The sequence below is a fragment of the Coregonus clupeaformis genome, chromosome 1, assembly GCF_020615455.1.
Source record: "Coregonus clupeaformis isolate EN_2021a chromosome 1, ASM2061545v1, whole genome shotgun sequence".
Lineage (NCBI taxonomy): Eukaryota > Metazoa > Chordata > Actinopteri > Salmoniformes > Salmonidae > Coregonus > Coregonus clupeaformis.
Window position 1 is genome coordinate 30,948,108 of NC_059192.1, and position 15,357 is coordinate 30,963,464.

At 41.7% G+C, this 15,357-nt stretch overlaps 1 protein-coding gene across 17 annotated transcripts in view; it reads left to right on the plus strand.

Moving 5' to 3' along the window:
• Positions 1–15,357, plus strand: part of LOC121555656 (neurexin-1a-like) — an 838,957-nt gene that overhangs the window by 678,402 nt on the left and 145,198 nt on the right. For 10 of the 17 annotated variants that reach the window (XM_041869510.2, XM_041869572.2, XM_041869699.2 and 7 more), the window contains 2 exons: positions 6,605–6,694; positions 8,225–8,547. In XM_041869510.2, coding sequence (XP_041725444.1) covers positions 6,605–6,694; positions 8,225–8,547 — 413 coding nt within the window. The remainder of the gene's footprint in view (positions 1–6,604; positions 6,695–8,224; positions 8,548–15,357) is intronic. The other 7 variants (XM_041869886.2, XM_041870289.2, XM_045217609.1 and 4 more) reach the window with 1 other exon arrangement.

The window sequence follows — 15,357 nt, forward strand, 5'->3', positions numbered from 1 at the left end:
AGGCCTCTCTCATCTTTTTAAGTGGGAGAACTTGCACAATTGGTGGCTGACTAAATACTTTTTTCCCCCACTGTAAGTAGTCCTGGCTTGTGCGATCAGGAATGGCTTACAGGAGCAGGAGCCTATCACCTCCTGGTTAGTATGACTCCTTAATGCTGAATGCTAAGTAGAGACACATCGGGTCCCATTTCTACAGTCTTAGGTATGACTCGGCCGGGAGTCGAACTCCCAACCTTCCAATCTACTGGCCTCTTGTTCACCTCCCTGTCACAAGTGCAGACTGTCAGTAGCTTATTCATCCAAACAAACTGTCAGTAGCCTGCTCACCCACCTTACCAGAGCCTCCTCGACTCACCAGTGGTGCCCTCACCAGTTGCTTTGTAGACATCAGATACAGGGGTAGATACTTTACTTGTTGTCTGTATCTCCTGTATTGCCTGATCTCCTAATTCAGAATGACAGATCACTATCTTACCTTTCACCACCAGACCTTCCTGCAGCCTCCGTGTGATGTGTAGACAGGGAAGATACAGGACAGGGAGGGGAGAGCAGGGTTCACATGCTGTACCCTGTGCCTGTTTACTTGATCCCTTAACTCCAACTGACATGATTAGAAGAATCCTTTGCAAGGCCCCTCCATGTCCCCATCTCATCCTGTTGAGTCAGACTCAGTTCCTGTGAGATCTGCTTTGTATCTGAGTCATGAGCTCGGAGCCTGACCTCCTTCAACCCCTGCAACCCTGTTACTATCCATTCTGCTCCATGCCCCCCCCATCTCTCTCTCTCTCTCTTTCTCTCTTTCTCCCTTTCACTCTGTCTCTCTCTTTCTTTCTCTCTCTCTCTCTCTCTCTCTCTCTCTCTCTCTCTCTCTCTCTCTCTCTCTCTCTCTCTCTCTCTCTCTCTCTCTCTCTCTCTCTCTCTCTCTCTCTCAGTGTCAGTCTCTCAGTGTCAGTCTCTCTCTCTCTCTCTCTCTCTCTGTCTCTCTGTCTCTTTCTTTCTCTCTCTCTCGCTCTCTCTCTCTCGCTCTCTCTCTTCCCATCCCCATCCCTTCTACAATCACTGATGCTGCTGTTCGTTCTTTCTCCACACTCTACACCAAATTACTGTTAGTCCCCTGAAACCTTACCTGCCCACACAGAATTAATGTTATGATGTGATAAAACATTGTCAATCTGCTGGAAGAATGGAGTGGGTCAGAATTCAATCTCAGAAAAAGACAATGGCCGTGGGAGAGCACAAGGGGATAATGCACTCAGAGGCAACGATCACTGTAGTGGAAGTTATCTTTTCTCTTTCTGGAGATGTGATTGGTCTTGACAAAGACTGCATCCCAAATAGAACCCTATTCCTTACATAGTGCACTATTTTTGTCCTGGTCGAATGTAGTGCACTATATAGGGAATAGGACGCTATTTGCTACACATCCAAAGGGCGATGCAGAGTTTGGTCTCATCAACACCAAGAGTTTGCTGCTCTTGCCTCTCTCACAAACTCCTTCTATTCTCTCAACTACTGTTCGGTTCAGTTGATTCTCTCAACTACTTTTCGGTTCAGTTTATTCTCTCAACTACTGTTCGGTTCAGTTGATTCTCTTAACTACTGTTCGGTTCAGTTGATTCTCTCAACTACTGTTCGGTTCAGTTGATTCTCTCAACTACTGTTCGGTTCAGTTTATTCTCTCAACTACTGTTCGGTTCAGTTGATTCTCTCAAATACTGTTCGGTTTAGTTTATTCTCTCAACTAGTGTTCGGTTCAGTTGATTCTCTCAACTACTGTTCGGTTTAGTTGATTCTCTCAACTACTGTTCGGTTCAGTTGATTCTCTCAACTACTGTTCGGTTCAGTTGATTCTCTCAACTAGTGTTCGGTTTAGTTTATTCTCTCAACTAGTGTTCGGTTCAGTTGATTCTCTCAACTACTGTTCGGTTTAGTTGATTCTCTCAACTACTGTTCGGTTCAGTTGATTCTCTCAACTACTGTTCGGTTCAGTTGATTCTCTCAACTAGTGTTCGGTTCAGTTGATTCTCTCAACTACTGTTCGGTTCAGTTGATTCTCTCAACTACTGTTCGGTTCAGTTTATTCTCTCAACTAGTGTTAAGTTCAGTTGATTCTCTCAACTACTGTTCGGTTCAGTTTATTCTCTCAACTACTGTTCGGTTCAGTTGATTCTCACAACTACTGTTCGGTTCAGTTGATTCTCTCAAATAATGTTCGGTTCAGTTGATTCTCTCAACTACTGTTCGGTTCAGTTGATTATCTCAACTACTGTTCGGTTTAGTTGATTCTCTCAACTACTGTTCGGTTCAGTTGATTCTCTCAACTACTTTTCGGTTCAGTTTATTCTCTCAACTACTGTTCGGTTCAGTTGATTCTCTTAACTACTGTTCGGTTCAGTTGATTCTCTCAACTACTGTTCGGTTCAGTTGATTCTCTCAACTACTGTTCGGTTCAGTTTATTCTCTCAACTACTGTTCGGTTCAGTTGATTCTCTCAAATACGGTTCAGTTGATTCTCTCAAATACTGTTCGGTTTAGTTTATTCTCTCAACTAGTGTTCGGTTCAGTTGATTCTCTCAACTACTGTTCGGTTTAGTTGATTCTCTCAACTACTGTTCGGTTCAGTTGATTCTCTCAACTACTGTTCGGTTCAGTTGATTCTCTCAACTAGTGTTCGGTTTAGTTTATTCTCTCAACTAGTGTTCGGTTCAGTTGATTCTCTCAACTACTGTTCGGTTTAGTTGATTCTCTCAACTACTGTTCGGTTCAGTTGATTCTCTCAACTACTGTTCGGTTCAGTTGATTCTCTCAACTTGTGTTCGGTTCAGTTGATTCTCTCAACTACTGTTCGGTTCAGTTGATTCTCTCAACTACTGTTCGGATCAGTTTATTCTCTCAACTAGTGTTAAGTTCAGTTGATTCTCTCAACTACTGTTCGGTTCAGTTTATTCTCTCAACTACTGTTCGGTTCAGTTGATTCTCACAACTACTGTTCGGTTCAGTTGATTCTCTCAAATAATGTTCGGTTCAGTTGATTCTCTCAACTACTGTTCGGTTCAGTTGATTATCTCAACTACTGTTCGGTTTAGTTGATTCTCTCAACTACTGTTCGTTCAGTTGATTATCTTATCTACTGTTCGGTTCAGTTGATTCTCTCAACTACTGTTCGGTTTAGTTGATTCTCTCAACTACTGTTCGGTTCAGTTGATTCTCTCAACTACTGTTCGGTTTAGTTGATTCTCTCAACTACTGTTCGGTTCAGTTGATTCTCTCAACTACTGTTCGGTTCAGTTGATTCTCTCAACTACTGTTCGGTTCAGTTGATTCTCTCAACTACTGTTCGGTTCAGTTGATTCTCTCAACTACTGTTCGGTTCAGTTTATTCTCTCAACTACTTTTCGGTTCAGTTTATTCTCTCAACTACTGTTCGGTTCAGTTGATTCTCTTAACTACTGTTCGGTTCAGTTGATTCTCTCAACTACTGTTCGGTTCAGTTGATTCTCTCAACTACTGTTCGGTTCAGTTGATTCTCTCAACTACTGTTCGGTTCAGTTGATTCTCTCAAATACGGTTCAGTTGATTCTCTCAAATACTGTTCGGTTTAGTTTATTCTCTCAACTAGTGTTCGGTTCAGTTGATTCTCTCAACTACTGTTCGGTTTAGTTGATTCTCTCAACTACTGTTCGGTTCAGTTGATTCTCTTAACTACTGTTCGGTTCAGTTGATTCTCTCAACTAGTGTTCGGTTCAGTTGATTCTCTCAACTACTGTTCGGATCAGTTTATTCTCTCAACTAGTGTTAAGTTCAGTTGATTCTCTCAACTACTGTTCGGTTCAGTTTATTCTCTCAACTACTGTTCGGTTCAGTTGATTCTCACAACTACTGTTCGGTTCAGTTGATTCTCTCAAATAATGTTCGGTTCAGTTGATTCTCTCAACTACTGTTCGGTTCAGTTGATTATCTCAACTACTGTTCGGTTTAGTTGATTCTCTCAACTACTGTTCGGTTCAGTTGATTCTCTCAACTACTGTTCGGTTTAGTTGATTCTCTCAACTACTGTTCGGTTCAGTTGATTCTCTCAACTACTGTTCGGTTCAGTTGATTCTCTCAACTAGTGTTCGGTTCAGTTGATTCTCTCAACTACTGTTCGGCTCAGTTGATTCTCTCAACTACTGTTCGGATCAGTTTATTCTCTCAACTATTGTTCGGTTCAGTTGATTCTCTCAACTACTGTTCGGTTCAGTTTATTCTCTCAACTACTGTTCGGTTCAGTTGATTCTCACAACTACTGTTCGGTTCAGTTGATTCTCTCAAATACTGTTCGGTTCAGTTGATTCTCTCAACTACTGTTCGGTTCAGTTGATTCTCTCAACTACTGTTCGGTTCAGTTGATTCTCTCAACTACTGTTCGGTTCAGTTTATTCTCTCAACTACTGTTCGGTTCAGTTGATTCTCACAACTACTGTTCGGTTCAGTTGATTCTCTCAAATACGGTTCAGTTGATTCTCTCAACTACTGTTCGGTTCAGTTGATTCTCTCAACTACTGTTTGGTTCAGTTGATTCTCTCAACTACTGTTCGGTTCAGTTTATTCTCTCAACTACTGTTCGGTTCAGTTGATTCTCACAACTACTGTTCGGTTCAGTTGATTCTCTCAAATACTGTTCGGTTCAGTTGATTCTCTCAACTACTGTTCGGTTCAGTTGATTCTCTCAACTACTGTTCGGTTCAGTTGATTCTCTCAACTACTGTTCGGTTCAGTTTATTCTCTCAACTACTGTTCGGTTCAGTTGATTCTCACAACTACTGTTCGGTTCAGTTGATTCTCTCAAATACGGTTCAGTTGATTCTCTCAACTACTGTTCGGTTCAGTTGATTCTCTCAACTACTGTTCGGTTCAGTTGATTCTCACAACTACTGTTCGGTTCAGTTGATTCGCTCAACTACTGTTCGGTTCAGTTGATTCTCTCAAATACTGTTCGGTTCAGTTTATTCTCTCAACTACTGTTCGGTTCAGTTGATTCTCTCAAATACTGTTCGGTTCAGTTTATTCTCTCAACTACTGTTCTGTTCAGTTTATTCTCTCAAATACTGTTCGGTTCAGTTGATTCTCTCAACTACTGTTCGGTTCAGTTGATTCTCTCAACTACTGTTCGGTTCAGTTTATTCTCTCAACTACTGTTCTGTTCAGTTTATTCTCTCAACTACTGTTCGGTTCAGTTGATTCTCTCAACTACTGTTCGGTTCAGTTGATTCTCTCAACTACTGTTCGGTTCAGTTGATTCTCTCAAATACTGTTCGGTTCAGTTTATTCTCTCAACTACTGTTCTGTTCAGTTTATTCTCTCAAATACTGTTCGGTTCAGTTGATTCTCTCAACTACTGTTCGGTTCAGTTGATTCTCTCAACTACTGTTCGGTTCAGTTTATTCTCTCAACTACTGTTCTGTTCAGTTTATTCTCTCAACTACTGTTCGGTTCAGTTGATTCTCTCAACTACTGTTCGGTTCAGTTGATTCTCTCAACTACTGTTCGGTTCAGTTGATTCTCTCAACTACTGTTCGGTTCAGTTTATTCTCTCAACTACTGTTCGGATCAGTTTATTCTCTCTATCTGTTTCTCACAGTTTCTGTTTTTCAGTTTCTATTAATCCACCCACAAGCCACACTGCTATTGAAGTCTACAGAAATTTGGTTAAACTCAAAGCAATTAAGGAGATTATGGTTGTTATCAATCTCATTTACATGTTTGTCTACCAGTAATGAGAGGATGAGAGTGATGACAGCCTTCATCGTCATTATCCTAACTCTTAGTGTAGCCATTGTCAAAGCCTTCACCGTCATTACCCTGACTCTTAGTGTAGCCATTGTCAAAGCCTTCACCGTCATTACCCTGACTCTTAGTGCAGCCATTGTCAAAGCCTTCACCGTCATTACCCTGACTCTTAGTGTAGCCATTGTCAAAGCCTTCACTGCTATTGGAATAGCGTTCAGTATGTGTGCACCTATTTTGACACCTAAATATGCTGTTTCTTTGATTCTTGAAATGTCCATGTTGATTGCTGATTTGTTGTTAGCTTATTGTTACCTGGTAATTAGTCAACTTGTTTAAATGGGGATGGGATGTGTTATATATATATACTTTGTTTTGTACTCTAAACCATAAACTGTGTGCAAAAGGATGAATGTTTTTCACAAACGATATATTCTGGGAATTTATAACTAGCTAAAAAGTCTGCCAAAAAGAAAGCAAGAAAATAAAAAAATGTGTTTTGGAAATCATTTTGGTAAGAGTTATGTTATGAAAATGTTTAAATTTGTGATTTGGTTTTGGTTTATACAGTAACATAACTTTATTAACCTAGTTGAAACTTCAGCGTGCTAATTCTCAATTAATATAGGAATAATTGGTTGGCTTATATTAAAATAAAATGATTTGAGTAAGTGAAGTTGGGTCGATGAAATGTTGTAGGTAACTTTGTGTTTATTTTAAACGTCTAAAACGTATTAAAAACTGTGTGGCAGTTGTTATAGCTCAAGAATTAAGTATTAACATTTAACCTTTGACTTTACAGACTTTAACCACTGAAATGTCTCTTTAAACTTTAAAGGCAACAATGATAACGAACGCCTGGCGATTGCTAGACAGCGAATCCCATATCGACTTGGTCGAGTAGTTGACGAATGGCTACTCGACAAAGGTAAAAACATTGATTAAAACTTCAAATAAAAATAATTTGATTATAACCCAGTAATACATTGTATAACCAATAAACCTTAAAAAATAAATGTTCAGTAAAACTTAAATAAAACGAAATAATTTAAAAACAGTTAAATGTAGCTAGCTAGTAACATTGCACACTTTTGCATATAATAATGTATTCTTATTTTTAGAGATGTCAGCTTCAGGTTAAAGGGACTGTAAACATAAATCTAACTATTTCCTGAAGTAATATCAACACTGTTAAAATGTATATAAATTATTATAGCATTGTTGTCATTTGATACCTAAATGAACTAAAAAAGGTCCAGTTAAATTATCCATTCAGTTGATATTTGTAGTGTTGTATTTTATACACATATATACATGTATGTGCTTGTTTTATAATGGATCATACTGATTAAACTTCTAGAAATGTTAAATTATAAATAGAGTGCAATATTAATTGGCATAAAGAAATTGAGTCCCTTTAACGGATATTGTAAATATGTATAGGGAATGAAGATCAAGGCAATGTATCATAAAACTCAAATGTTTGAGTGCATGCCTTTTTGTATGTTTCTAGAAACCAAGTTGTATCTCCCACCATGATTATTTTTCATTGTGGTGTGTTCTGTTTCAGTTTTTATGTTATTTTACTGTCACCAATGACACTTTTGTTGTGTGCCTCATTTTTTAAACCTCAGTGTACATTTTAAGTTGCATTCACTTCTTGCTAAAAGGCGGTCTTGGGATGATGATAAAAGTAAGATGAATCATTTTAACTTTGGCAAAACTTTAGAAATGTATGTTAAATATCGTAATGAAACTCTAAACTTCTATACATTCTATAACTTTGAATGATTTTTTAAATTCTCATAATGAAACTTAAAACTCCTATATAAACATTAAAACTGTTAAAGTGGTAAGTGTTTTCAAAGAAATTCAAGTGTCAAGCTATTCAAAGAGGATAATTGGAGCCTATAAGATGACACATCTGTCAACTCTATTTTCTCCACAGGCAATTTCCCACATACAAACTGTCCCTTTTAAAATTCCTTCACATATAAAAACTCACACTTCTAAGATCTTCCTATTATTTCAAGGAATAAATCAATTGCAGTTTAGCCCATTGCTGTCAAGTAATACAAGATTTACACACCTATCAAGATTAATGTCCTTCCTGCAGTTAAATTGACTTGATTGTCCTTTTAGCAAAGCTGCAGTACATTTATTTACAACAACATTTTGCTTTTTTCTTTCTCCCTTTGAGTCTGCGTGGTTCCATCCATCATTCTACCGCAATAAATTACCATGAGAGGCTTGCCTCTAGCAACGAGTAATTTATCGCAACTCATTAGCCGACTGGGCAAATAATCTGTGTTTCTTATGCGCAATTATTTTTCATCACACTTTTCTTTTTTATTTCTGTTGTGACTCAAAGTACGAGTAGGGAGTTAGCGGTGGCAGAGTCCGTCCGCGTTCCATCCAACATACATTCTTGTATATATGTAACGTTGTTTTCCCGCAGGTCGGCAGCTCACTATCTTCAACAGCCAGACCACCATACAGATAGGTGGCTGGGACCGGGACAGGAGTCGCTCGTTTCAGGGCCAGCTCTCAGGCCTCTACTATAACGGACTGAAGGTGTTCAACATGGCCACGGAAGGAGATCCTAACATCCGCGTCCAGGGGAGCGTGAGACTAGTGGGAGAATCGCCGTCATCCATCACGCCACAGTCCAGTGCCAACACGGGCAACCGGTCGGAGACATCTACCTCCATTATGGAGATCACCACGACGACGGCGTCCAGTAGGAGGGTGAAGCAGACGACGCCACGGGAACCTCAGCAGGTAGGAGAACTCCGAACTTAAGATAAGATATACTTTAGTATTATTATTCATTAGAAATTTGTCTTCTGCAATATACTTATACACACAAAACACATTGGGTTGGAGAGGCTGGGCTGGAGCAGAAGGCTGCCGCAGTGCAGGGCCCAACCCTACTGGTCTTCTTATTCTCTGTACAGTCAGGTCCAACATTTTTCATCTTTATCAAGGGTGCCAATAATTAAGAACTGACGTTATCTGTTCTTGTTCTGTGTCTTATCCTGGTCTGAGATCTCTCTGTGAGCCTGGTCTGAGATCTGTTTGTGCTGTATATCCTGGTCTGTGAACCTGGTCTGAGGTCTGTCTGTGAGCCTGGTCTGAGATCTGTCTGTGCTGTATATACTGGTCTGTGAGCCTGGTCTGAGATCTGTCTGTGAGCCTGGTATGAGATCTGTTTGTGATGTATATCCTGGTTTGTGAGCCTGGTCTGAGATCTGTCTGTGTTGTATAGACAACTCCTATGTTCGTTCACATGACAAAGACCAAGAAAAGCACAAACAGATTTGACTCTTGTGGATATATGTTTTCCTTTTTTCAGTAATAAAAATGTCTCATCATGACCTCAAGCCATTTGAAAAGTCTATGCATGTACACTATATGTACAAAAGTATGTGGACACCCCTTCAAATTAGTGGATTTGGCTCTTTCAGCCACACCCATTGCTGACAGGTGTATAAAATCGAGCACACAGCCATGCAATCGCCATAGACAAACACTGGCAGTAGAATGGCCTTACTGAAGAGCTCAGTGACTTTAAACGTGGCACCATCATAGGATGCCACCTTTCCAACAAGTCAGTTCGTCAAATTTCTGCCCTGCTAGAGCATCCCTGGTCAACTGTAAGTGCTGTTATTGTGAAGTGAAATGTCTAGGAGAAACAACTTATCAGCCGCGAAGTGGTAAGCCACACAAGGTCACAGAACAGGACCGCAGAGTGCTGAAGCATGTAAAAATAGTCTGACCTGGGTTGCAACACTCACTACCGAGTTCCAAACTGCCTCTGGAAGCAACGTCAGCAGAAGAACTGTTCGTCGGGAGCTTCATGAAATGGGTTTCCATGGCCGAGCAGCCGCACACAAGCCTAATGCCTTGATCACACCTACAGTGTCATTCCGCAAAATGGTACACAGCATCATCTGGATATGTGTGCAACAAAAGTTCAACATTCACCTTCTGTTACCATTTCTGTCTAGCCGTCTACGCATACAGTTTGACGCAAATGTTCGATAAATCCAACATATGCACCACACAGAACACACTCCAATTGCCTCTGCAACTCAATGCTGCAAGGCAAATGCAGCGTTCCATTGGAAATTCATGTTTTTCTGGTGAACCAAAATGCAATGATGCTTTCGGTGTGATCGAGGTGTAAGATCACCATACGCAATGTCAAGCGTCGGCTGGAGTGGTGTAAAGCTCACCGCTATTGGACTCTGGAGCAGTGGAAACGCGTTCTCTGGTGATGAATCATGCTTCACCATCTGGCAGTCCGACAGACTAATCTGGGTTTGGGGAATGCCAGGAAAACACTACCTGCCCCAATGCATAGTGCCAACTGTAAAGTTTGGTGAAGGAGGAATAATGGTCTGGGACTGTTTTTCATGGTTCGGTCTAGGCCCCTTAGTTCCAGTGAAGGGAAATCTTAACGCTAAAGCATACAATGACATTCTAGACGATTCGGTGGTTCCAACTTTGTGGCAACAGTTTGGAGAAGACCCTTTCCTGTTTCAGTATGACAATGCCCCTGTGCACAAAGCGAGGTCCATACAGAAATGGTTTGTCGAGATCGGTGTGGAAGAACATGACTGGCCTGCACAGGTGTGGAACAACTTGACTGGCCTGCACAGAACCCTGACCTCAACTCCATCGAACACCTTTGGGATGAATTGGAATGCCGACTGCAAGCCAGACCTAATCACCCAACATCAGTGCCCAATCTCACTAATGCTCTTGTGGCTGAATGGAAGCAAGTTCCCGCAGCAATGTTCCAACATCTAGTGAAAAGCCTTCCCAGAAGAGTGGAGGCTGTTATGGCAGCAAAGGGGGGACCAACTCCATATTAATGCCCATGATTTTGGAATGGGATGTTCGACAAGCAGGTGTCCACATACGTTTGGTCATGTAGTGTATTTGACATACAGTGCATTACATGCAACCCAAGAACACAATACGGATGTTGTCATAACTGTCCTAATATTATGGGTTTTCTGGTGTTAGCTGTTCTATTTCCAATGATGCATCTGACCTCAATACCCAAGGGTGAATCATGTCTCCCCACCACCAGCCTAACGTAACATCACTGTTCATGCCAATGTCTGCTATGTCACTGCTAGGCATATGCTGCAATCAAATGTGACATATTACATCTAGATACATGACAGATAATACACTGCAAAAGAGGGTAGGCCTATTAATATACTCTCCATCTGGAGACACAGAGATTTAAAGTATGGTATATAATACAGTCATATTCATTTTTGTGTAAATGAACACATGCAGGGACATTTTTATTATCCAATGTAAGAATGGTTGAAAATGATTAGTCCTGATTTTTATGTATGTTTGTTTCTTGTCATCTAAAGAAGTTGTATTTTAATAGGGAAGCGTATTGCTTCTGATTGACTCTAACAATTCTGTTGGAAGCTGGATTTTGTGCAGACATGGCCAGGAATCATTTCGGTCACTACGTATAAGGAAGGACAGGGGTGACTGGCTCCTACGTCTCTAAAGTTCCTTTTGTGTGTGTCTGGCCAAGGAGAGACACCACTATGTGGCCTCCTTAAGTGTTGTTGTAGTGAAGAAATACACATGATGCTGCATAGGGCACAGCCCAGGGGGCGTTTTCTATCTCCATGCTGCATAGGGCACAGCCCAGGGGGCGTTTTCTATCTCCATGCTGCATAGGGCACACCCCAGGGGGCGTTTTCTATCTCCATGCTGCATAGGGCACAGCCCAGGGGGCGTTTTCTATCTCCATGATCATAGGGCACAGCCCAGGGGGCGTTTTCTATCTCCATGATCATAGGGCACACCCCAGGGGGCGTTTTCTATCTCCATGCTGCATAGGGCACACCCCAGGGGGCGTTTTCTATCTCCATGCTGCATAGGGCACAGCCCAGGGGGCGTTTTCTATCTCCATGATCATAGGGCACAGCCCAGGGGGCGTTTTCATCTCCATGATCATAGGGCACACCCCAGGGGGCGTTTTCTATCTCCATGATCATAGGGCACACCCCAGGGGGCGTTTTCTATCTCCATGATCATAGGGCACAGCCCAGGGGGCGTTTTCTATCTCCATGCTGCATAGGGCACAGCCCAGGGGGCGTTTTCTGCCTCCATGCTCAAAAGAACAAATAAAAGATAAATAAAAAAGAGGAGAGGCCAATGAAAACCAAGGCAGTTGTGGTTTAAGTTGTTGTGCAATTCTGAGGCTATGAAGTGATTGCTTGTCTTGGGACAAAATAAAATGATTTTGGTGGAGCAGTGAACATTGAATCGCTTTCATGCCAAATTGATGGACCAGGGCATAGGCTTAGAGTTCACCCCTTGGGTATATCTGCACTGTGCTTGAAAGAGGTCTGTGGCTAATGCTTGATCAGCCACAGACCAAAGAATCAAGTCAGAGGAAGTGGTCTGCCTCACAAACTGTCTGGCTGACATTCACAGACATAATAACAAGAGAATGGGCGGTCATTTAATTCACATCACAACCATTCAGGATTTGTTTATTCACTCATCAATTACCCAGAAGTTGTGTGTGGTAATGTGTTGCACAACTAGTGGTGAGTTTGTGTAATAGCAGGAAGAAAATGTGTTGATAGTTGAGGTTGCTTCAAACGCTGGAGATTAGAAGGAGGTTGTTTTTCTAGGGAAACATATATAAAATATATACATATACGGTTTCTTTCTTCAGGTGTTTCTAAAAGTATTCAGAATAATACAGTGTATTCTGACACTTAAATAATTATCCAAAATGACGTCCTTACTGTCAAAAGAGGAATGGTAATGCAGTATTTACTTACCGTGTTCACGGTGGGTTGATACTCAGCTGTTGGGGCTGCTTTCATATTAGATATTTTACTGCTGACATATTCAAAGCATTGTGTTGGCATAACTAATTAAGAATATAACAAAACATCCCCTTTGATAAACAAGCAAGTGCAAAAATGTGCAGTCAAAACAAATCTAGGAATGATGAACATTGTAAACAGGGCCAAGTAGTCTACACAACATAATCTATATACAGGCAAGTAATTTTCCTGGCTCCCTCTGATTGGATATTATGTAGAGCCTTGACTCTTCTCTCTGATTGGGTATTGGGTGGAACCCGAGCTTGGCTCATTGGCTCATTGGCTCATTGGCTCCCCTGTGCTTCGTGCCATAGAGGAGAAGACATTAATGCTGTCCAAATGTAAATGGGCTTTTCAGGGATATATTTCCCATTCTATTGCATGGGTGGGTTAGCATTCAAGGCTTTCGAGACTCACATACCCCCACTATAGCAAACGATGGCAGAGTTTCTAGGAAATGCATGTAGGCATTGATTGGGACCCCGAAATAGACACAGCCTCTCTCCCCATCCCTTCCCAGTCCATCAGTGTCCAAGACTGTTTCTGTCTGTCCACAAAGGAATGGAGGAACCAACCCAGGCGTCATCCTCTCTTCCTGCATGCCCATTTTCATAGAGCTCAGTTCAAGTCTGTGGCTTTACGGGAAAGCTGGAGAGAGAGAGAGAGAGAGAGAGAGAGAGAGAGAGAGAGAGAGAGAGAGAGAGAGAGAGAGAGAGAGAGAGAGAGAGAGAGAGAGAGAGAGAGAGAGAGAGAGAGAGAGAGAGAGAGAGAGAGAGAGAGAGAGAGAGAGAGAGAGAGAGAGAGAGTGAGAGAGAGATTATCCAAGCAAGTAAATTCCAATGTTATTATTCCTTTCCATTTCATAAATATTGATCTAGTGTAAGTGTTTTCTCCCCCTCCTAAGATTAGTCCTGCAAACCATAGTAACATAATGCAATCCACAGTGGAAGATCAGATAATGGTCTGTAATTGTGTTTAATCTCTAATCTGTGTATGAGGTGCTATCTTAAATCGCGACAGAAGCCAGCCGAATCGTCAGTCAGGAAGGAAATGAAGCTTGATACTGCTGCTGATGCGCCTGTCCTACTTTTCTGTTCCAAATCGGTTCATTATAACAGAATAATACTGTGTTACAAATCAAATCAAATCAAATCAAATTTTATTGGCCACATGCGCTGAATACAACAGGTGCAGACATTACAGTGAAATGCTTACTTACAGGCCTTAACCAACAGTGCATTTATTTGTAATAAAAAAGTAAAATAAAACAACAACAAAAAAGTGTTGAGAAAAATTTATGAAACACATGAAAGCCATCCATGTCCATATTTGCTCAAAGGTGTAAATGCGTTCTGAATAGAATGTAAATATGAACAAATACTGCACAGTGTAGACACCACATAAGGAGAAATATAGAATACTGTATCAGACCACTGCTCTCTCAGCTGAATAGGTAAATATTGTAACTGTATGTACATTACCTCTTCACTCCAACTGCTTTGAGAGCATTGGAATAAGCCAATCAATGAGAATCAAATAATGTTCAGCATACAATCAATTCATTAGAACATTCAAAAACCACTGATGGCGTCCACGATGACATGCTGTTTGTACTATTCCAAGTGCTTTGACCTTGTATCCATAGCCCTCAGTCACTAACCCCTGCCTTTCTATAGCCCTCAGTCACTAACCCCTGCCTTTCTATAGCCCTCAGTCACTAACCCCTGCCTTTCTATAGCCCTCAGTCACTAACCCCTGCCTTTCTATAGCCCTCAGTCACTAACCCCTGCCTTTCTATAGCCCTGTCACTAACCCCTGACATTCTATAGCCCTGTCACTAACCCCTGCCTTTCAATAGACCTGTCACTAACCCCTGCCATTCTATAGCCCTGTTACTAACCCCTGCCTTTCTATAGCCCTGTCACTAACCCCTGCCTTTCTATAGCCCTGTCACTAACCCCTGCCTTTCTATAGCCCTGTCGCTAACCCCTGCCTTTCTATAGCCCTGTCACTAACCCCTGCCTTTCTATAGCCCTGTCACTAACCCCTGCCTTTCTATAGCCCTGTCACTAACCCCTGACATTCTATAGCCCTGTCACTAACCCCTGACATTCTATAGCCCTCAGTCACTTACCCCTGCCATTCTATAGCCCTGTCACTAACCCCTGCCTTTCTATAGCCCTCAGTCAATAACCCCTGCCATTCTATAGCCCTGTTACTAACCCCTGCCATTCTATAGCCCTGTCACTAACCCCTGCCTTTCAATATACCTGTCACTAACCCCTGCCATTCTATAGCCCTGTTACTAACCCCTGCCTTTCTATAGCCCTGTCACTAACCCCTGCCTTTCTATAGCCCTGTCACTAACCCCTGCCTTTCTATAGCCCTGTCACTAACCCCTGCCTTTCTATAGCCCTGTCACTAACCCCTGCCTTTCTATAGCCCTGTCACTAACCCCTGCCTTTCTATAGCCCTGTCACTAACCCCTGCCTTTCTATAGCCCTGTCACTAACCCCTGCCTTTCTATAGCCCTGTCACTAACCCCTGCCTTTCTATAGCCCTGTCACTAACCCCTGCCTTTCTATAGTCCTCAGTCACTAACCCCTGCCTTTCTATAGTCCTCAGTCACTTACCCCTGCCTTTATATAGCCCTCAGCCACTAACCCCTGCCTTTCTATAGCCCTGTCACTAACCCCTGCCTTTC